The sequence below is a fragment of the Mytilus edulis genome, chromosome 3, assembly GCF_963676685.1.
Source record: "Mytilus edulis chromosome 3, xbMytEdul2.2, whole genome shotgun sequence".
Taxonomy (NCBI): domain Eukaryota; kingdom Metazoa; phylum Mollusca; class Bivalvia; order Mytilida; family Mytilidae; genus Mytilus; species Mytilus edulis.
In genome coordinates, this window is record NC_092346.1 from 75,789,247 (window position 1) to 75,813,107 (window position 23,861).

The following is a 23,861-nucleotide window of genomic DNA, read 5'->3' on the forward strand; positions in this document are numbered from 1 at the left end:
CGTGACCTGATCAACAATTTTACTTCCTGTCAGATTTGCTCAGTCTTAATGCTTTGGTTTTTGAGTTATAAGCCAAAAACTGCATTTTACCCCCATGTTCTATTTTTAGCCATGGCGGCCATCTTGGTTTGTTGGCCGAGTTACCGGACACATTTTTTTAAACTACATAACCCAATTATGGCTAAGTTTGGTTAAATTTGGCCCAGTAGTTTCAGAGGAGAAGATTTTTCTAAAAGATTACTAAGATTTACGAAAAATGGTTAAAAATTGACTATAAAGGGCAATAACTCCTAAAGTGGTCAACTGACCATTTTGGTCATGTTGACTTATTTGTAGATCTTACTTTGATGAACATTATTGCTGCTTACAGTTTATCTCTATCTATAATAATATTCACGATAATAACCAAAAACAGCAAAATTTCCTTAAAATTACCATTTCAGGGGCAGTAACCCAACAACGGAATGTCCGATTCATCTGAAAATTTCAGGGCAGATAGATCTTGACCTGATGAACAATTTTACCCTGTCAGATTTGCTCTTAATGCTTTGGTTTTTGAGTTATAAGCCAAAAACTGCATTTTACCCGTATGTTCTATTTTTAGCCATGGCGGCCATCTTGGTTGGTTCGCCGGGTCACAGGACACATTTTTTAAACTACATAACCCAATAATGATTATGGCCAAGTTTGGTTAAATTTGGCCCAGTAGTTTCAGAGGAGAAGATTTTTCTAAAAGATTACTAAGATTTACGAAAAATGGTTAAAAATTGACTATAAAGGGCAATTACTCCTAAAGTGGTCAACTGACCATTTTGGTCATGTTGACTTATTTGTAGATCTTATTTTGCTGAACATTATTGCTGTTTACAGTTTATCTCTATCTATAATAATATTCAAGATAATAACCAAAAACAGCAAAATTTCCTTAAAATTATCAATTCAGGGGCAGCAACCCAACAACGGGTTGTTCGATTCATCTGAAAATTTCAGGGCAGATAGATCTTGACCTGATGAACAATTTTACTTCCTGTCAGATTTGCTCTAAATGCTTTGGTTTTTGAGTTATAAGCCAAAAACTGCATTTTACCCCTATGTTCTATTTGTAGCCATGGCGGCCATCTTGGTTGGTTGGCCGGGTCACGCCACACATTTTTTAAACTAGATACCCCAATGATGATTGTGGCCAAGTTTGGATTAATTTGTCCCAGTAGTTTCAGAGGAGAAGATTTTTGTAAAAGATAACTAAGATTTACGAAAAATGGTTAAAAATGGACTAAAAAGGGCAATAACTCCTAAAGGGGTCAACTGACCATTTCGGTCACGTTGACTTATTTGTAAATCTTACTTTGCTTAACATTATTGCTGTTTACAGTTTATCTCTATCTATAATAATATTCAAGATAATAACCAAAAACAGCAAAATTTCCTTAAAATTATCAATTCAGGGGCAGCAACCCAACAACGGGATGTCCGATTCATCTGAAAATTTCAGGGCAGATAGATCTTGACCTGATAAACAATTTTACCCCATGTCAGATTTGCTCTAAATGCTTTGGTTTTTGAGTTATAACCCAAAAACTGCATTTTACCCCTATGTTCTATTTTTAGCCATGGCGGCCATCTTGGTTGGTTGACCGGGTCACGCCACACATTTTTTAAACTAGATACCCCAATGATGATTGTGGCCAAGTTTGGTTTAATTTGGCCCAGTAGTTTCAGAGGAGAAGATTTTTGTAAAAGTTAACGACGACGGACGACGACGACGGACGACGGACGACGACGGACGACGGACGACGACGGACGACGGACGACGGACGCCGGACGCAAAGTGATGGGAAAAGCTCACTTGGCCCTTCGGGCCAGGTGAGCTAAAAAGAAACATACATACAAGGCCAAATCATTATAATAAATATGCATAGGAATAATGGAATAATTGAAGTGCAATTATACATAAATTAAGACTGATTTGTGCATCAGAAAAGTATATAATTTAACAAGAAAATAGATATAGTTTAGTATATAGTCATATTAAAATTGAAAGATAAAAAATAATGTCATACAATTGTGAAACCTCCAAGTCAAATAGACAAAATGATCTTTCTGCTTTAAAATGAATTAGATCTATTAATAAGGAAACATTTTTTTTAAATCTCAGAATATGATCAAGATTCTTTGATAGAAAGTCATTGAATTTTCATTTCAATATAATGAAGTATTTTTAAGATGCTTGGGTAGCAATTTGAATAGAGAGAACATAATTTTATTAATAAAACATCTTCATTCTATACATTTATTGCCAAAGGGTAGCTTGTTTGAATGTAACCTACTTTACACAGTTCTCAAACGAGAGCTTACTTTGGAAGTATATTTATATTCGGTTATAGCTATATCAGCAGGGTTGATTTTTTTCTTATGTATAACCTCAATTTACTCAATTTTCTTTGTAATATATATACTAGTAGTAACTTGGATATCGTTTTTGGGGACCTTTATAGTTTGTTGTTTAGTGTGAGCCAATGCTCCGTGTTGAAGACCGTAATTCGGCCTATGATGGTTTACTTTTACGAATAGTGACTTAGATGGAGAGTTTTCTTATTGGCACTCATACCACATCTTCTTATATTATTCTGCTCATTATTAGTCATTGATATGATCTAATTATTCAAGCAGTTTACTTTGCAATTACTACAAAGGTGATAAATTTTACTATATACTTCCATTAATAACTACTGTTTCCTTTCAATCTTAAATAAGAAATAAGATAAAACAAATGTTTGCGTTATAATGCAAACATAGGAAGAAAAATAAAAAAAAAAATGTGTGGCGCTAATACGCTTCCGTACGCTTCCGTAAAATATTTTGTCGATGAAGAAAATTAAATTATGTCACTTCTGAAATAAGTTTGTCGATAACGTAACTTATTCTGACGGTAAAGAAACGCGAATTCGATCACTACTCTGTTACGGGCTGTAGAAAACTAAAGAATAAACAACACGAACCCCACCAAAAACTAGGGGTGATCTCAGGTGCTCCGGAAGGGTAAGCAGATCCAGATCAAGAAAATTATGATAGGAAATGCAAGCACGGGAATATCGTATCAATTGGGAGATATATACCCACATTGGTACTGTAATTAAATTAGTGTTGTCAACGGTTAACCGTCGGAAGGCCCAAATACCGAATACCAAACACACTAACCGGTTAAACGGACTTTTTTTTCAATTTTAATAGATTTGATATAAATGTGTACTGAAATCATTAAATTGTTTTGTTCTATTTAAGAATTATCGTCAAGGTAATTAATTTGACAAATAAATTGTCCAGTCTACTAATTGTTATTGTTAATCCAAAAACATAAAATTAATTAGAACTTATACAACTTGTCTATCAGCTCGGGGCATGATCTTAAGTAAACATAATTAGAATACATGTTTTTTTAAACAGGAACTTTTCATCAGTAATCCGATTAAATTTTACGATTTACTTCATTATTTTATTTTTGATTTAAAAATATTGTGTAGACCTACATCTGCATATGCAATCTCAATGTTTCAAGGCTTAATTTGTCATACTTTAAAACAAAATGAAAATTGTGAAATGCAAATCAACACGTTTGTTACTGATGGTACGAGTATTAGGCTTAATCATTACAAATTAAAACACTCCACATTATTTTCTGAGACATTTAGAAAAAATTATACAAACATCGTATAAGACATTTTCATTTAAACGAGATCAAGTTTTGTTTTTTTTATTTTTTTTATTTCTGAAGCTACCGGTATTACAAACGCACAAGTAGATACGGTGTATTGGATTGTTAAAAGTCAAACCGCTAGGAATCCTTACAGACAAGCCTTTTAATGAACAAACTTCAATTCATCGTATTATAAAATGTACATCTGTAGGGTACTATGGATAAACCTTCGAACATTAATTTAAACTACCGGTTAACCGATCAATCGGTCGAACTATTATTCGAGTAAACAGTTAGACAAAACTGTACGATTTGACAACACTAAATTAAATAATTAATCCGGGTGGCCATCTTGAACAGTAAATCGGCAACAAAGTAGCAACACTTCATCAGCACCTCACAAGGAACATTTGTGACATGTTTGGTTTCATTCAATTGAGTGGTTCTCTAAGAGAAGACATGTGTATGTATTTACCATGTAAAACTAAGTCCCCCGCTGGCGGCCATCTTGGATGATGTATCAGTTACATAGTAACAACACTTGGTCAGCATCTCATCAGGAACATTCTTGCTATGTTTGGCTCACTTTCATTAAGTAGTTCTCTAAAAGAAGATATTTGTATTTATTTACCATAGGGTCCTAAGTCCTCTGCTGGCGGCCATCTTTGATGATGGATCCATTACAAAGTAACAACACTTGGTCAGCACTTCATAAGGAACATTCATGCTATGTTTGGTTTCATTCCATTCAGTGGTTCTCTAAAAGAAGATATTTGTATGTATTTCCTGTTGGATTCTATGTAAAACTAAGTCCTCACAAGCAGCCATCTAGGATGATGGATCGACAACAAAGTAACTACATCTGGTCAACACCTCATAAGGAACATTCATACTATGTTTGGTTTCCTTTCTTTAAGTGTTTCTCTAAAAGAAGACACTTGTATGCATTTACCATAGGGTCCTATGTAAAATTAGGTCCCCAGCTGGAAGCTTTCTTGGATGATGGATCTGCTACAAAGTAACAACACTTGGTCAGCACCTCGTAAGGAACATTCATGCCATATTTGGTTCTATTCCATTCAGTGATTCTTTAGAAGAAGTTCAAATGTAAAAAGTTAACAATAGCCAGGACAACGGAGGACGGACGCCAAGTGTTGAGAATGGCTCACTAAATGGCCCTTTGTTTTAAATCCCTTTAACTTTACTAACATCTGAAGATATACAAAGTGGATACACTATTTGTGGTTAGCCAGACAAGACATAAGTACAGTTAAACTTTCATTATGCAAGTAACTTACAGGTGCTGAATATTTCAATTTATCTATGTGTGTTCCAACCAATATAACAGAGGGAGTAAGGGGTGATAATGGGTCCTCTGTTGCTGCTAGTGTCTTACTGTGGACACTATCAAGCCAGTCTCTAATAAGTTCTGCAAGTAAATATATATCATGGTAATATTATGAATTAAAATAAATCAATAGAAACTGGAGAATTAGCATGATTAGTTGAAAATAAATAATTTAAATATGAAGATGCAGAGCAGGAGTAATTCAACATTAACCTGGTCATTCTTAATGTGCCCCTATTGAACCATTATCTGTCTTCTTAGTTTCTGTTTTTAATCATTTTTTATCTTTTTGCAGTTTTTCTGTAGTTGAGTTCCAAAAATTTAAAATAACAAAATATTCATACCACCATTATTTTTCAGATGAATCCTTGGTTCTCTTTCATTACAAAGATTACTCTTTGTATGACTCTTTTTTTCCTCCGATAATTCTTCATTTACATCAGATAATAAGAGGTATATTGCCTTTCTTGATACAAACGGTTCAAATGCAGCATAATATTCCTTTTCACCTGGTACATCTAGTATGATTAGTTCTATCGTTTTATCAGTTTCTTCTTTCGATTCTTCCTTTTCTGGATTCATTTTGAATTGTATAAAGTCAGTTATTGTCCTACCTGTATAATCTGAAACATATACAAAACATTAATATTTTCATTTTGAAAGTAAAAACAAATCCTGAATTATCATATTATCAATGCTAATGTTTCAGAACAATTATGAAAAACAGAAACTTCAGGTTGCAGTCTTGTAATTGACTGCTCCATAGGCTAACATGCAAAACAGCTGATCTTTGCAAATGAAAAAATAAAAAATGCTACATAGAAAAAAAAATCATATTGATATCTTGTATGTACTAATGTGAAATTATGATTTAATCGGCAAAAAAGTGGGTCATGCCACTAAGAAAAAAACGTTATGTTACCCTAAGTCAAAACAGTTTTTTTTTATCCTACTTTCTGTTTGCTGTTTTACTAGGCCACACCACTTCCAGTAAACATAATATCCTTCCACTTTCCTGGATTGATATTCCCAAAATGATGCAAGATTTTTTTTAAATCTATATATATATATTTATATCCTTTTGGATTTATTAACTTAAATGTATATGTATTAAAATACAATAAAAGAAAAAGCACTAAAACAATGTTGAAATTTGGCAAAAAGAAATAAATTTGGACCATTTGTTTTTTACTTTGCCCATATATATATATATATATGTTTCAATTCAGCATAAACCTTTAATCAAACAGAAAAAATTGAGTCTAGAAAAAGAGAACAATAACTTATAGATATTGGTTCCAACCATAAAAAGTATTTAAAAATAAGGTCCAATTATGGCCACCATGATTTTTTTCTCGAGATTTAAAGCAATAGTTTACCTAGTATGGTCTGATATCAAAAATCTGACAACATGGTTAGAATCAGCATATAAAAATACACCAAACAAGAATGTGTCCCCAGTACAAGGATGCCCCATCTGCACTATCATTTTCTATGTTCAGTGGACCATGAAGATGGGTGAAAATTTGGCATTAAATTATAAAAATCATATCATAGGGAACATGTGTATTCAAGTTTCAAGTTGATTAGACTGCAACTTTATAAAAAAAACTACCCTGACTCAAAACTTTAACCTGAAGCAGGACAAATGAACGGACAAAACAAAACAAACAAACAAACCGACGAAAGGACGAACAGATGCACAGACCAATAACATAATGCCCATAAACATGATAAATTCGGCCAAAAAAGTTAATTTTAGTAAAAATCAAACATAATTTAAACCGAAGTATGGACTAATTTAAAAACAGGGCACCAAAAAACAAGAATGTGTCCAAAGTACATGGATGCCCCTCTCGCACTATCATTTTCTATGTTTAGTGGATCGTGAAATTGGGGTCAAAACAAAGGACACATGCGTACTACGTTTCAAGTTGATTGGACTTCAACTTCATCAAAAACTACCTTGACCAAAAACTTTGACCTGAAAGTTGCACTATCATTTTCTATGTTCAGTGGACCGTGAAATTGGGGTCAAAACTCTAATTTGGCATTTGAATTAGAAAGATCATAGGGCACATGTGTACTAAGTTTCAAGTTGATTGGACTTCAACTTTATCAAAAACTACCTCGACCAAAACTTTAACCTGAAGTGGGACGAACGAACGAACGGTACAACAGACGAAAGGACGTACAGACCAGAAAACATAATGCCCCTCTATTATCGTAGGTGGGGCATAAAAATCTAAATGCAGTCAGATTCAGCATATCATTTTGTTGAAGTTAAAAAAAATGTTAAAATTTGGAACCTTTGAACCCCAAATTGGTTGAAAGATTTGTAAATACTTTCAATCGATATTTCTTGCATTTGTCAAATACTGTGAAATTGGGCAATATTGGGCAAAACTGTGCGATTGACCAAAACTCCTGTTGCACAATACTTAGTTAATCTGTTATATGTTATAATTTACACACCTTGTCTAGTAGATTGTGCCATTATGTTTTCTCATAAGATTTTGCACCAATAATGATAAGGACCATAACCCTTTGCTTACAGACTTCAGTCTTCAAGGCCCTCTTAAACTTGTATCTCCTGCCATATAATTAGTTGTTGTTTTTATGCCCCACCTACGATAGTAGAGGGGCATTATGTTTTCTGGTCTGTTCGTCCGTTCGTCCGTCCGTTCGTCCGTTCGTTCGTCCGTCTGTCTGTCCCGCTTCAGGTTAAAGTTTTTGGTCGAGGTAGTTTTTGATGAAGTTGGAGTCCAATTGACTTCAAACTTGGTACACATGTTCCCTATGATATGATCTTTCTAATTTTAATGCCAAATTAGAGATTTTACCCCAATTTCACGGTCCACTGAACATAGAAAATGATAGTGCGAGTGGGGCATTCATGTACTGAGGACACATTCGTGTTTAGGCCTACTTTCGTATGCAACCGGATGTGACGTACCATGATTTGGTGGTATTACACCTAAAAGAAATGCACTACAAAATAACTGTGTTCTCTGGTCATAAGTGTATGGATTTCTATGAAATTGTACCACAAGGTTCCATACCACAAAGGGAAAGTTGGGAATGACTTCGAGGGTTATGGCCCAAACCATTCAGGAATCAGGGGCAAAAAGGGGAGTAGGAACAAGGTTTCTACGGTTTTTAAACCTTAAACTATTAGTCAATGGATATCTATGAAATTGTACCAAAAGGTTCAATACCAAGGTTTGGGTCAATTTTGGATTTTGTGTGTTGTGGCTTTTAAATCATTTACAAACTTAGAGCCCAAATAGAGACTTTTCTTATTCAGGCTATGCTGGTTCTAACATAATTAAATTATTTTTGTATCTATATAAAGAAACAACAAATACTGATATGGTAGGAGGTACACAATAAGTGTATGAATTTGTCTGAAATTGTACAACAAGGTTCCATACCACATTTTATTGGGTATTTTTTTTCTTCATTTTCCATTGATTTATCCTGACTTATATATAAATATATGTTCAGTGGACCGTGAAATTGGGGTAAAATCTCTAATTTGGCATTAAAATTAGAAAGATCATATCATAGGGAACATGTGTACCAAGTTTGAAGTCGATTGGACTTCAACTTCATCAAAAACTACCTCGACCAAAAACTTTAACCTGAAGCGGGACAGACGGACGAACGAACGGACGAACGAACGAACGGACGAATTGACGAACGGACGGACGAACGGACGCACAGACCAGAAAACATAATGCCCCTCTACTATCGTAGGTGGGGCATAAAAAATATTCCCTTGAATTTGACAGTTGTAGAAAATTAACCCTGCATTTCAGTGCACTTAAATTTTTCTGAGTCGTAAATATGTATGTTGGATGTCTGAAAGCAGCATTCTTTTTTTATTTGATGGTCTTATAAAATATTTTGGAGCGTTAAGGTTACATAGTTACCAAAGCAGGTAACCAGTAAATAACAGTGTAAAAATTGGGTTGTTTACTTCCGGTGCTGGTTACTTTCTTATATGCAATGAAATGTAGTGTGAAATTTTCACTGTATCACTGGAAAGGATTAAACTTTATACATGCAAAGTATATCTTTGGTTGAAATAAAGGTAAATACTATACAATTTTTTTTAAAAGTGCCAATTTAACAAAGACTAATAGGGAAAAATCAATGGTGGTATTACACCTTTAGACGATAAATTCAAATTAAAAAAATCGCACCTGCCTTATCTCAATTTTTTTTTACTGTGAAGTGTACTACTATTGAGACAAATAATACTAAAATTATAGATTCTTCTACCAGCTCTAACTCAAAATATTGACAATTCTGTGTTGAAAGGGTCTAAAATTCAGTTTGACAGCGTCAGATGTACTAAATCTTTACCTTTATTAACTGGACCTACATGACCTAATCACTACTTAACTTAAAGATTCAGCACCCAAATTTTTTTAACATGCTATTTCATCCCCCTACTTAATATTTAATGCATTAAATATCAAAAAATCAATTTGGAAAGCATAAAAAAAAATGCAAGTTATACACTGTTCACACTAGGGACTATATTCGTAGACAACGCAAATCAAAGGACAATAACTGTGTCCTTAGACCTTATACGCAAGTTATTGTCCAAAAACTAGACAAATGCCTTCTTTGAACCCTTTTTACCCTTAATTGCTAAACAGTTTGGACCATAACCCTCAAAATCAATCCCAACCTTCCTTTTGTGCTATTGAACCTTTTTTTTTTAAATCTATAGAGATCCATTCACTGATACTAAAGTTAATGTCCAAATAGTTTCAGAAAACAGCAACAATTACATGATGGCATTGTCAGCAATAAATGAACACATTTTTTTTGCAGTCAAATAAAAATCAATGATAACATTCTTTATTATATAAATACATACCAAGTACTTTCCACTGTCCATTCTTCACTGTTAAATAAAACTTATTTAGGATATCATTTGACTTGCTCTCTTGGCTTGGTCTTTTGTCTAGTAGATTGTGCCATAATGATGTTTTCCCAGAAGATTTAGTACCAATAATGATAAGGACCATAACCTTTTGTTCACAAACGCCAGTCTTCAAATCCTTTTTAAACATGTGTATGGCCTCTCTCCCATGTTGTTGTACTTCAGTTGGAATATGTTTTAATATAGCACTACCTAAACAGACACAAAGATTATTATTATTAACACTTTTTCCTTATTAATTGATAGGTGATTGCTTTACTTGGTATCAGTACCAAAAGGCTATATTACAACCAGAGTTATTTCAAATTTTATAACAAGACGTCTACCTTTTTTTGCGGTCAGTCTAATATTTTCAAAATTGAAGCACAATACAGATGCATGCTTCTGGTCTTTTTTGCACTTTATTGCTGTATACCAATATACTTTGAACATGGAGTAAAACAGCGTTTGTTGGCTTCACTTGCATTGTGTATGCAAAATTACTATCTCACTGATCTACTTCAAGTCAACAGATTTGATTGATTATTTTCATATTGAATACTCCTGATTAAAATTTCATCATTTACTTCAGCAATTTTAAGACACAGACCCTTTAGATTAATATGAAACATGACACTATGATTCCATACAAAATAAGAAAAACAATGTATTTGCTGTCAATCAAAAAGTAGCTGTCAAATACAGACCTTTCTAAGCTGTGGCTCAGTCATTATCTTATATGCATATACTTACTGTCCAATACTAGTACTGTAATGAGTTTAGAACAAAACACCTTGCCAGCTTTATTTTTTATGCAACATGTGTATTTTGCTTCATCATCAACATGTAAATTTGCTATGCTTAAATCAGGCTTTGAATCTGAACTTATACTGTATTTATCCCCATCCTTAGACAAGTCAATATTATTTCCATTTTTCCTCCATCTTATTTCACCAACATCAGGACATCCAAAAAGGAACCCAGTCAGTGTTTTATTTTCAACAAGTTCCACCATTAATGTGATAAAACTGCCAATGTATTCTGTGTAGACTTCTGTTTTTATTTTAATTCTCAAATGACCTTTAAAAGAAATATTTATCTTGCACAAATTAATTTATTACATTTATTAGTTTCTCTTTTAAACTGATAAAGTACCACAACTCAAGTATGGTTTCTAAAGTTATAATTTACTGGTATGCATTTTTATTTTTTAGTTTCTAGTTTATTGTTAAATATCAGTTTTTCTTTGTATGGCAATACTTGTTTGCTATTAAGAAAATGTTACATTTCTTTAGCTAGGTGATGTAAAACTTACAGAGGCATTAGCAGTCAAATTCATGTTCACTGATTTAACCAAAATTCTCATATTTTATAAATAACATACTAAAACCAATATTTAAATTACTACAAATATCCTACATATTTTAGAGCACACCATCTAATTATCCATTGAGATGATCACTGAAGACTGCAGATGGCCATGTATTTGAGCCTGGTGACTCCCTTGTTTCACTTCTCAATGTTGACATAAAAGTTGTATTAATATGACTTTAAATGAGTTAATTGAATTATCAACTTGCAAGTCAATAATACACCAGTGATGTTGTTTAGATTTTAATTTACTTAAATGGTCTAAACTGACTATTAACAGCAAAATATTATTTATTTATTCTTTTTTTATGCCCCACCTACGATAGTAGAGGGGCATTATGCTTTCTCATCTGTCCTTCCGTCCGTCTGTGCCTTCGTTCGTCCGTTCGTCCCGCTTCAGGTTAAAGTTTTTGGTCAAAGTAGTTTTTGATGAAGCTGAAGTCCAACCAACTTGAAACTTAGTACACATTTTCCTTATGATTTGATCTTTCTAATTATAGAGCCAAATAAGACTATTGACCCCAATTTCACGGTCCACTGAACATGGAAAATGAAAGTGCCAGTTTCAGGTTAAAGATTTTGTTCAAGGTAGTTTTAGATGAAGTTGAAGTCCAATCAACTTGAAACTTAGTACACATGTTCCCTATGGTATGATCTTTCTATGTTAATGCCAAATTAGATTTGTTACCCAATTTTATGGTCCATTGAACATGGAAAATGATAGTGCGAATGGGGGCATCCATGTTCTTTGGACACATTCTTGTTATAATTATATGTTTGAAACAAAATAAAACATTTTTTCTTTATTTTTTGTTGAATTTGTATCTTAATCCCCGGGTTTCAATGATATATAAAAAAAATCTTTTGATTGTTTTATATTCAAGATAAATTTCATCATAATCAAATGTAAAACTGCAATGATGGGTTATCAAATTACTAACAATTGTCTCCAAATACAAATAAGAACACGTATGGACACAACATTCAAGCTTGATACAGCTCTGAATTTGGATTATGATTAAATAGTTGACACAGCAAAGGTTTCTGACACAGAATGAATGTGGTCTAATGAACTTAAAAACTTTTTTGTTGCATTTGAGCAATACACTATGCTGTTGAATATAAATACCCTCAAAAAAATATTTGAAGAAAAACGCTTTTTAACTTCTGAAATCTGAAATGAGATAAATTTTACCCCCACCCCTCCCCATTTTTTTTCATCTCCCCCAATCCCTTATTCAAAAAATAATCTCAATTCAAATTTCTAATTAAGTTGGCAACAATAACTTCTCATTTAAATACATCATAAAGTATTAAAATATAAAATAACTTACACTCATGGTTAAAATTAATATTAATTGACAGTAACTTCTAAAAATAAATTTACAGCTAAACATCTCAAGACAATTATCACTTCCTTTAACATATCTTTCAAGCAGTGTAAGGGAGTTAATCAAGTAATCAATATATATATCACAGGATTCTTTAAATGTTAATTGGAATTGGATTACCTCCCTTACACTGCTTTAAATTGTCTAAATTGTCCTTTAATAGAGAGCCCAGGCCCATTTATTTACAGGAAATATATTGCAAATTTTGTATTTCATCAGCTTCTTGAGACGAACATTTTGGGCTATTATTTTTCTAAATCGGACCTCTGGTTCAAAAGTTACCAGTGTTCAAAATTTCCAATCCATCCGTCCTTATTGTCCTGAAACTTCAAAAATGCTGGTTTTTTGGCCCCTTTTTGGCCCTTTATTCCTAGACTGGTTGCCCCATAACCCTTAAAAAAATTCCTAACCTTCTACTTAATGGTATGAACATTGTGGTACAATTTCAGAGTAATTGAAATACTATAATACACAACATATTGTCCCGAAACTAGATAAATGTATGTTTTGGGCCCCTTTGGGTCCCTAATTCCTAAACCAATACCAATGGGATCATAACCCCCAAAATAAATCCCAACATTTTGTGGTTATAAACATTGTTTTAAATTTAATTGATTTCTATTTACCTATACTTAAGTTAATATCCTGAAATCATCCGTCATCGGACGACGCTCAGCTACAACGACGATGTGATACCAATATACGACCACAAAAAAATTTTGCGGTCGTATGAAAATAATTAATATTGGATTTTACAATTCAACAAGAGGCTCTCAAGAGCCTGAATCGCTCACCTGTAATTCAGTTGAGAAGATTTATAAGTGTTATCAAACTTTTTGAACTAATTCTGTAAAATGGTCTTTAAAGGGCAATAACTCCTCAAGGGTTCAATTGACAATTTTCATCATATTAACTTTTTTGTTGATCTTACTATGCTGAACATTATTACTGCTTACACATTATATCTATCTATAATAAAATTCAAGATAATAACAAACAAGAATGTGTCCAAAGTACACGGATGCCCCACTCGCACTATTATTTTCCATGTCCAATGGACCGTAAAATTGGGTAACAAATCTAATTTAGCATTAAAATTAGAAAGATCATACCATAGGGAACATGTGTACTAAGTTTCAAGTTGATTGGATTTCAATTTCATCAAAAACTACCTTGACCAAAAACTTTAACCTGAAACTCGCACTTTCATTTTCTATGTTCAGTGGACCGTGAAATCGGAGTCAAAAGTCTAATTTGGCTCTATAATTATAAAGATCATATCAAGGAACATGTGTACTATGTTTCAAGTTGGTTGGACTTCAGCTTCATCAAAAACTACCTTGACCAAAAACATTAACCTGAAGCGGGACGAACGGACGGACGGACAGACCAGAAAACATAATGCCCCTCTACTATCGTAGGTGGGGCATAAAAACTGCAAAATTTAGCTAAAACTACCAATTTAGTGGCAGGAACCCAACAATGGGTTGTTCGATTTGTCTGATAATTTCAGGGCTGATAGATCTTGAGCAATTGAACAATCATACCACATGTTAGATTTTCTCTAAAAGCTTTAGTTTTTGAGATATAAGCCAACCAGGTGCTCTGCAGGGCACAGCTTGATACGACCTCAGAAGTCGAACCCTGAACAGTTAGGGCCAGTATGGACACAACATTTAAGCTTGATACAGCTATGAATTTGGATTGTGATCAAATTCTTGACATAATATGAGTTTCTGACACTAAAAAAATATCAAGATTTTACAAATTTATTATGCAATTATGTGCAATCAAAGATTTCTTCTTCCAAATTTTCAAAAATTTGGAATTTGACAAATTTGTGGGAAAAAAATGAAAACTACTACCACCGCCCTTTTATTTGCAAAAAGTCCCAAACCTGACATTTCTTTATACATTATTTACAAGTGGTGTTAGGGAGGTAAATCTGAACATACCAAACATTGTATGTTAACTGTTTCTGAATTGCCTCCCTTACACTGCTTTCAAATTGTCTTAATTAAAATGTCCATTGATCAGAAAAACCTAGTTTCCCGTTAATTTCCCTTTTTTGCCCCTAATTCTAAAAATTTTTAAGCCATAATCCCCAAAGTCATTACTAACCATCCCTTAATGGTATGGAAACTTGTGGTATAATTTCAGAGAGATTCATCCACTTAAACACAAGATATTGTTTGAAAACTACAAAAATGCTTATTGTGGCCACACTTTTTGGCCGCTAATTCCTAAACTATTGGGACTAAAAAAACCAAAATCAATTCCAACCTTCCTTTAGTGGTATTGAACCTTCTGGTAAAAAGTTATAGAGATCCATTCAAAAAATCTAAAGTTATTGTCAGGAAAACCTATTTTCCACCCCTTTTTTTGCCCCTAATTTCCCCTTTTTTAGCCCCTAATTCCGAAACATTTTGAGTTATAACCCCCCCCCCCCCAAAGTCATAACTTACCATTCATTCATGGTATGGAAACTTGTAGTATAATTTCAGAGAGATTCATACACTTGAACACAAGTTATTGTTTGAAAAGTACAAAAATGCTTATATTGGGCCCCCTTTTTGGCCGCTAATTCCTTAAACTATTGGGACTAAATCCCCCAAAATCAATCCCAACCTTCCTTTAGTGGTATCAAACCTTCTGGTAAAAATTTAAAGACATCCATTGCCTAAAACTAAAGTTATTGTTTGGAAACTAAATGCGTTTTCGGACGACGACTACACAGACGACATGATACCATTATACTATGCACAATTTTGTTTGCAGTCGTATAAAAACTGCATTTGACCCTTATGTTATATTTTTAGCCATGGTGGCCATGTTTGTCGATGGGTCAAACTTCGGATACGCTTTTTTAACAAGATACCCGAAGGAACATTTAGTTAAAGTTTAAAGGTAATTGGCCCAGTACTTTCAAAGTAGAAGATTTTTTAAATGTTAACAAACTTGATTAACAAATTGTGTAAAATTGTCTTTAAAGGGCAATAACTCCTTAAGGGGTCAATTGACAATTATGGTAATATTCATTTTTTTGTAGATCTTACTTTGTTGAACATTATTGCTGTTTACAGTTTATCTCTATCTATAATAGTATTCAAGATAATAACCAAAAACTGCAAAATTTCCTTTAAATTACCAATTCAGGGGCAGCAACCCAACAACAGGTTGTCCGAATCGTTTGCAAATTTCAGGGCAGATAGATCTTGACCTGATCAACAATTTTATCCCCATGTCAGATTTGCTCTAAATGCTTTGGTTTTAAAGATATAAGCCAAAATATACATTTTACCCCTGTTCTATTTTTAGCCATGGCGGCCATCTTGGTTTGATGGCCAGGTCATCGGACACATTTTTTAAACTAGATACCCCAAGGATTATTGTTGCCAAGTTTGGTTAAATTCCTGGATCCCAAAAGGGTCAATCCTGAAATCTCCAGCTTAAAAACACCTCATCCCGACGTCCCAAAAAAGGTCTTGCCCCGACCCTTATAAATTATGAGTTATGAACATGAAGTAGTTGGTGCATTTTTCTGGGTTGGTTTGAAATATTTTAAACAAATGTACCTTAGTGATGGTTATATTGATAATTTTGAATCTTTATAATTGGTCTATTGTTCACTTGTAATTTTGCATTGATTTACAAGCGGTAATACATTTGTTATATTTCTCCATCTGTAGTCATTCTATTGGTCAGGGATATAAAGTTTTTAGTTATTGCCTGCATCCCTTAATCTCCAGCAGCATTGATTCTGTTACTTATACATATTTTTTTATACACTAAGCAGTGTCAGAATTGATTTCTTTTGTCGACTTGATTCCCTAGTAATGTGCATGTATGCTTTGAAACTCCACCCATATCACTCACACACAGCAGCCATGACAAACAAAACACTACAACCACAACTTTCTTCCAGAAACCTTAAATTTATGTCAAAGGTTCAAGAGAGAAATTAAAATGAAACCTACATTTTTTTTTCGAAAAAGACTTTTTATGATAAAATAAATTTAATTGTCTCTCTAGAATCATAAAATGTTTAAAACTTAAATTTACGTGAGTTATCTTACCACAACATTTTAATTGAAACAAAATTCCTAATAACAATTTTCCAATAAAAATGAATGTTACCTAATTCAAATATTTTCAAGACTTAGTTTGTAAAATCTTTTTTTGAGATTGTACTTTTTTATAACAATCGATAACAATGCTAAAGTGTATCATTAAATTTATATCCTGATTTAGAGCAAATTAGGTAACCAGTAATGGAGATAGGGAAATGGCATATATATTCATGACACAAAAACTGAAGCAAAGATATATACAGTCCTTTTACAACTGCTGGTTTTATACTCAGTGCACTTTTTTTCATTTTCCTTTCCTGTCATGCCTGTAGGGTCATAAAATGGGGGTAAGTATCCCAGAAATTTGATATATTTTCCAAAAGTTCAAATTCAAAAAGTTATCACATTACTAAACACATGATAATCAAAAATACATTTCTATTAAAGAAGAGCAAAATCTGTATTTTTTGTTTCATAATCAGTTTGGAGATTTTTTTCTCGTTTCTTCTTCTTATTTGAGTTTATATAAATTTCATAGACCAGTTCTGTTCAAAGGGCCTTCAATGGAGTACCACTATTGACTATTAAAAAAATAAAATTACTCTACAAGGAGAAAAGCTAAAACCATGAAAATTGAACTTAACCTTTAATTTGTCAGAGGAGAAAACATATATCTAAATTTACAAAAATGTTGTCAAAGTGTTTTCATGTAAATGAGCTGCCCAACTGCCTGCTGTTCATCCACAAACCAACAACCTTTGAAAATCTGGTTAAAAATGATGAAATACATTTTATAAAAATAAAGAGATGTAGAATGATTGTCATTGAAACAACTAATGATCCACCTGGGATCAAATAAATGACTGTAAGCAATAAGGGTATCCTATGGTCTACAACAATGAGTTAAACCCATACCATGAAGTAGCCCACAATTGTCCTGCAGTTAGTCATTGTGCTTAACCTATTAATTGCCATTTTTCTGACCACCTTCAAACTTTACCCCAATAATCATGATAATGTGACATAATCATATTTTCCACAAAATCAGAGTGTAATCTCATATTACAATTATAAACAACAGAAGTTGTTGAAATTTTAACCCTGCAAAAAAAGTAAAAGAAATTTTAAAAGAGTGTCCAGCCCAACAGTTAGAAAAATTGACAGAGGGTTTTGAAAGTTTTTTGATAGAATAAGAAATTATGATGTGTATCAATCTATCAATATTTGTTTCACCTGCAATTGAAATTATGATATAACACATAGTAATTTTTAGTGTAACGTGATCATCACTGATTGCTTGGTCATAAGTTCTGTTAATTTTCACCGAAATTTCTATTATAGAAGAAAAGGAAGTCAACAACAGTATTTCATCTAGAAGCCTCATCTAATTCTTTTAGTACTCTAACCTGGCATGATAAAATAAATTAGAATACTTTCATCCAAGTAAATACTTTGTGTTTAATTTTGTATTGCAGTATATACACATTGACCATATTTTGAAGATTCCAGGTTTTTCAAGTCTTTGAATACCGCTGTATTTCATAGGTTTTAACACTGACCAATTGTTATAACATGAACAGAAAATGTTTAAATGCAAAGTAAATTCCCAACAAAATTGATACTACTATTACTATTATTGTGATTTAATATCACCTAAGACCCACTATAACACCCCTTGTTGCCAAAGTTGTGGTACTAAGGGAAGAGCAAAACTAAGTCAGAGCAGAGATAATTAAATGTCCTCAATGACCAATGAATGAGCCATACCATCAAAGTAACTTAAATAAGATATATTATATAATATGGTCATCCATGGTTTCATACTACAAAGAGTAGTTTGATATACATACCCGTAGCCAGGTGGGTAACCAAATTGTGACTGTAAAAGCCAATGTTCTGTTCAAATTGTGACTGTTAAAGTCGAGTTCATGAGTCCAAATAACCAGCCCCCCCCCCCCCCCCCCCCAACCCTTGGAAATTCCTGGCTACGGGCCTGATATAAGGAATAACATCCACATCAATTTTTAGACTTACATCCATATCAAAGTTATAAAGATCATTACAGGGCTTATAAATTTACATACCATTGTATCTGTTGTATCTATTCCCTAAGTAAAACAAAACCATGGTAACAACTGCAAAAATAATAATATTCAAATTATTCAATATACAGATTTAATAAAAGTTTACAATAGTAGTTATAAATAGTTTTGCTATTACTGTATTACATGTACATCTTTATTTAAAGATAAAACAAGAATGAGTCCATAGTACATGGATGCCCCACTCGCACTATTTTTTTCTATGTTCAATGAACTATGATATTGGGATAAAAACACTTATTTGGCACGAAAATTTGAAAGATGATATCACAGGGAACATGTATACTAAGTTTCAAGTTGTTCGGACTTCAACTTCATCAACAAGAGTGCACACGCTGAAATGTCTCGCCTTCTATACTAATCACTGATATTATGTTGATAGTCCTAAGTATAAAGCTACCGGTAAGCATTATAACAACTGTCACATAAACTTAACATTAACCAAGATAACTAAACAAAGACCAATGAACCTTGAAAATGAGGTCAAGGTCAGATGATCCATGCCAGGCAGACATGTACAGCTAACAATGCTTCTATACAACATATATAGTTGACCTATTACTTATAGTTTAAGAAAAATAGACCAAAACACAAAAACTTAACACTGTGCAATGAACCGTGAAAATGAGGTCACGATCAAATAAAACCTGCGCGACTGACATAAAGATCATAAAATATTTCCATACACCAAATATAGTTGACCTATGGCATATATTATTAGATAAAAAGACCAAAACTCAAAAAACTTAACTTTGACCACTGAACCATGAAAATGAGGTCAAGGTCACATGACATCTGACAGCTAGACATGTACACCTTACAATCATTCCATACAACAAATATAGTAGACCTATTGCATATAGTATGAGAACAACAGACCAGAACACAAAAATTTAACTATAACCACTGAACCATGAAAATGAGGTCAAGGTCAGATGACACCTGCCAGTTGGACATGTACACCTTACAGTCCTTCCATACACCGAATATACTAGCCCTATTGCTTATACATGTAGTATCTGAGATATGGACAAGACCACCAAAACTTAACCTTGTTCATTGATCCATGAAATGAGGTCAAGGTCAAGTGAAAACTGTCTGACAGACATGAGGACCTTGCAAGGTACTCACATAAAAGTGCAATTTTTCAATCAATCAAAGAACATAATTCCTGAATAGGAGAAGTATAAATCGTAAATATAGAATTAAACCTTCATTTTGTCATCATTCATCAATCATAAAATGTGCATGAATAGCCTTTGGAAGGAAAGGTTTTTAAATCATTGTACAGCCCGTAACAGAGAAGTGATCGAATTTGCGTTTCTTTACCGTCAGAATATTAAAGTTACGTTATCGACAAACTTATTTCAGAAGTGGTTAGTGACATAATTTAATTTTCTTCATCGACAAAATATTTCATGTCCAACGTGTAAAATTTCATTGTTTAAGTCGAAGTTTTTTTTAACACAGTAAAACATTTTTTATAATCAACCTCTATCATTGGCATTTTCATTTTAACGACAAAGAATCAAATACGGGATCTCCGAAATTTCTATCATTTGTTACGAGGAAATCATTATTCAATCGAACATATGTCTTTGTTCATGACACATATTATGAAATGATCAAATACTTTCGAACTGACGGAAACAAAAATACATAATCTAGAATGTGTGTTCTGTCCTAAACAATGGCTTCGTCGTGCGAATCGACATGATAGATCATGTTACATGTAACTGATCTTAGCTGTAGACACAGTTGGTGCGACCTCGATAAAATCTTTATCAATTTAATATAAGCGATAAAAATTCATGACTACAATGATAATGAATTTATTGGAGTCACATCCACTGTTTCTACTGTAAACATGAACTCGTCGGTTAGTGCAATCACGGAAGACACTTTTAAAGATTGAGATTGTTGGTTTATTCTTTACACCTTCGAGGTATTAAAATTATTTCAGTGTTTATTTAAAGTTAAATTTATTTTCAAATCTCTTCTGTTTAAAATTGTCGAAATTTTGTTTATAAATTTTTGGTCATAAACACAAATCTTTTAAACAGTTCGACGAGTGCGTCAATGTTACAGTAGTCTGTTTACTGTAAGTTACTAAGTTTGGCCTGACTCATCTGTCATTTATGGAAAATAATTCACCACTTTCTGAGACATTCATTTTTATTTCACCATCAGACATGGAGCTACATTTGTAACTAAAGGAAAACTCTCAAATAAAAGAAAGGAGTAGTTCCGGTAAGGACCGATTTTGGCCTCAAATTTCAGGTTCATCTGAAGATTTTGACCACTTTTTAAACACTTAAGATTTTAACTGATTTAGTCATTAAAAACGACCCGATTCAAGCTCAAATGTGAAAAATCTACCAAATATGCCGAAAAATGTCACTTTTCAGATTGTTTTTGTCAAAAATGAGAGTGGCCGCATCCGTGTTCATCCTAAACCTTTATATATGTTATGTATTATCAAAAAATACAACTTACATTTCAATATTAAGGATGAACACGAATGCGGCCACTTTCGTTTTAAACGAAAACCGTCTTAAATTAAACAAAAATGATAGAATTGTGAAGATTTCAGTAATTTATCATGACTTTATGGTGCTAGTACCCGATATATGCGCATTGTATTGTCAAAAACAGCCCATATTTATGTAGCAGAAGCATTCTCATGTCCAATAAATAACTAAAAGTTTAACAATTTTTTAAAACGGCTATATTTTGGGGCCAAAAAGAGGTCTTACTGGACCTACTCCTTTGACATGATATACTGAAACTTTCTTATAATCAATTATTAAAACGACTGCTTTTCTTAGATATGTGATTTTTCATGGTCAAACTTTTTTCATTGTTAACGGACATTTTGAGATTTTTCATTGTAAAAAAATGGTGTTTTTTTAAAGAAATCAACATTCAAAATTTAGAACTTCATGAACATGTACAGGAAGCTGAATTATTGCACATCTATTTACTACTTAAAATTGTACTTCGATCTGTTGCGTCCTTAAAATGTTCTGACCGTCCTATGATTTAATGTACGGAAATGTTTCGGTAAATTAAATTCAAATCCGACTTGAATGTTTATGACACACAAAAAGAGAAACCAGAATTAATCTCTTGATGACCAAACGTATGTACACGTTAGGGCGATTTAGAACTTTTCAGAAGGAGTGAGATTCCACCCTTGTTGAAAGCCTTGTGGAGACCTCTTAGACTAGATTTTTAAATTCCATCCGTTTTTCTCATGGATGGAGTGTGGTCTCTCTGTAAATTACCCCATATCTTTTCATTTTCCTATTTACCAAAGGTTCCATGTGAAAATTTCCATTGGATCATATCTGTTAAACTAAATGTACAAAACAGGCTCAAGAAAAGGCGAAATTTCTTTTTCAAACCCGAACTAGAAATCCAAATATTCTCTGTGTGTGCCATTGCAAGAAATAGTTTTGCTCGTTATTTTGTCATATCAAAATAAATTCTCAACAAAATTTTCCCGTTTAAATTGTACTAAAAAAAAGTTTGCCATGTGAAACGGACCAGTGGCGGATCCAGAAATTTTCATAAGTGGGGCCCACTGACTGACCTAAGAGGGGGCCTCTCCAGCTCCAGTCATGCTTCAGTGATTCCCTATATAAGCAACCAAATTTTTTCCCAAAAAGGGGGGAGCCCGGGCCCCCTGGGCCCCCCTAAATCCGCCTCTGCGGACGAAGACATATTCTAACAGAAGTACAAATACCAGTCCTCCCTTTTGTGTATACATATGAGAAAACATTTCAAAGTTATTGATTGAATTCAAATCCATCACACATACGTTACACATTGTAGTCCGAAAAAATAAAGGACTTCATTCCTATTTAACACCTTTTTAATTCTTTACCAGTATATTTCTTTTAGTTTTGGGTAAAATTGTAAAGGAAATAATACTATCAAGACGTCCTTCCATAAATCTTTTTTTTCTGTTCTGACTTTGAAGAAATGACTACTTTTCGCCCAATCGAAATGGTGCATGGACATATTTTTATTAGAATTATTTTCAATATTATCGGTATTAAACTTGATTATCGACACATGAAAGTTTGTCAGCATTGTCAATCTTTTTAACGTTAAAGTACCAATAATTCGGTCACTACTCAATTAAGTTTGTCGATAACGTAGCTAATTTTGACGGTAAAGAAACATCAATTCGAATACTTCTCTGTTACGGGCTGTACCAAAACATTTGGAGTGGCCAGCTAAAATTACCAGCAGCTCTGACATGGAGATTTAAAATGGTACCCCATTTCATCAGCCATTAATTTGCAAATTAATCCATTAAATGAAGGCATGGAAGCTCTTCTTTTATATTATTGAAATTTGTACTTACTGTAGATTAGTACAAGGAGTAGAATGACACAGATGGCATTTCTTCTGTTCTTACTGTCTGAAAATATAAAAAGAATTCTTTTAATCTAAATCTATCATTTCAACACTACTGATGTTGGTTTATTCATAGCATACTGAAACGTTATATTCATATGGCAGTAGAATGATCATTCAATAACAGGTTAAATCATCCTTTATATCCCATGTAACTACAAAATAATATGCAAGTAAATGTACTGTACAATGTTTCCTATACCACAGCTTCAATTTAAAATCCTTTAGGGTTTATCAAGTTGTCTGTGTCAACAATGAACATATCTTATTTTTTGAACTTAGTAAAACATCTAATAAACTTTTCTAATAAGCACCACCATGATTTAGTTTACAAGATCAATATCAAACTGATTAAATTCAAAAAGTTTTTGAGTGAAAAATATAGTCACGTTATTAACATATGTACTACTGCTGCACACAGCTGAGAAAGTATTTATGCAAACAAAGCTTTAATACTTGATAAAAAGGTTTATCGCTATTTTGTGCATTTTTCCTTTGATCTTTTTTTGTGATAATTT

The 23,861-nt window shown here is 33.0% G+C and overlaps 1 protein-coding gene across 1 annotated transcript in view; it reads right to left on the reverse strand.

The window, feature by feature from the left end:
- Positions 1-23,861, reverse strand: part of LOC139515424 (uncharacterized) — an 81,163-nt gene that overhangs the window by 45,063 nt on the left and 12,239 nt on the right. The window contains exons 6-11 of the mRNA XM_071304994.1: positions 23,291-23,347; positions 18,898-18,948; positions 10,735-11,061; positions 9,937-10,194; positions 5,387-5,665; positions 4,993-5,123 (exon numbers count right to left, since the gene is read on the reverse strand). Coding sequence (XP_071161095.1) covers positions 4,993-5,123; positions 5,387-5,665; positions 9,937-10,194; positions 10,735-11,061; positions 18,898-18,948; positions 23,291-23,347 — 1,103 coding nt within the window. The remainder of the gene's footprint in view (positions 1-4,992; positions 5,124-5,386; positions 5,666-9,936; positions 10,195-10,734; positions 11,062-18,897; positions 18,949-23,290; positions 23,348-23,861) is intronic.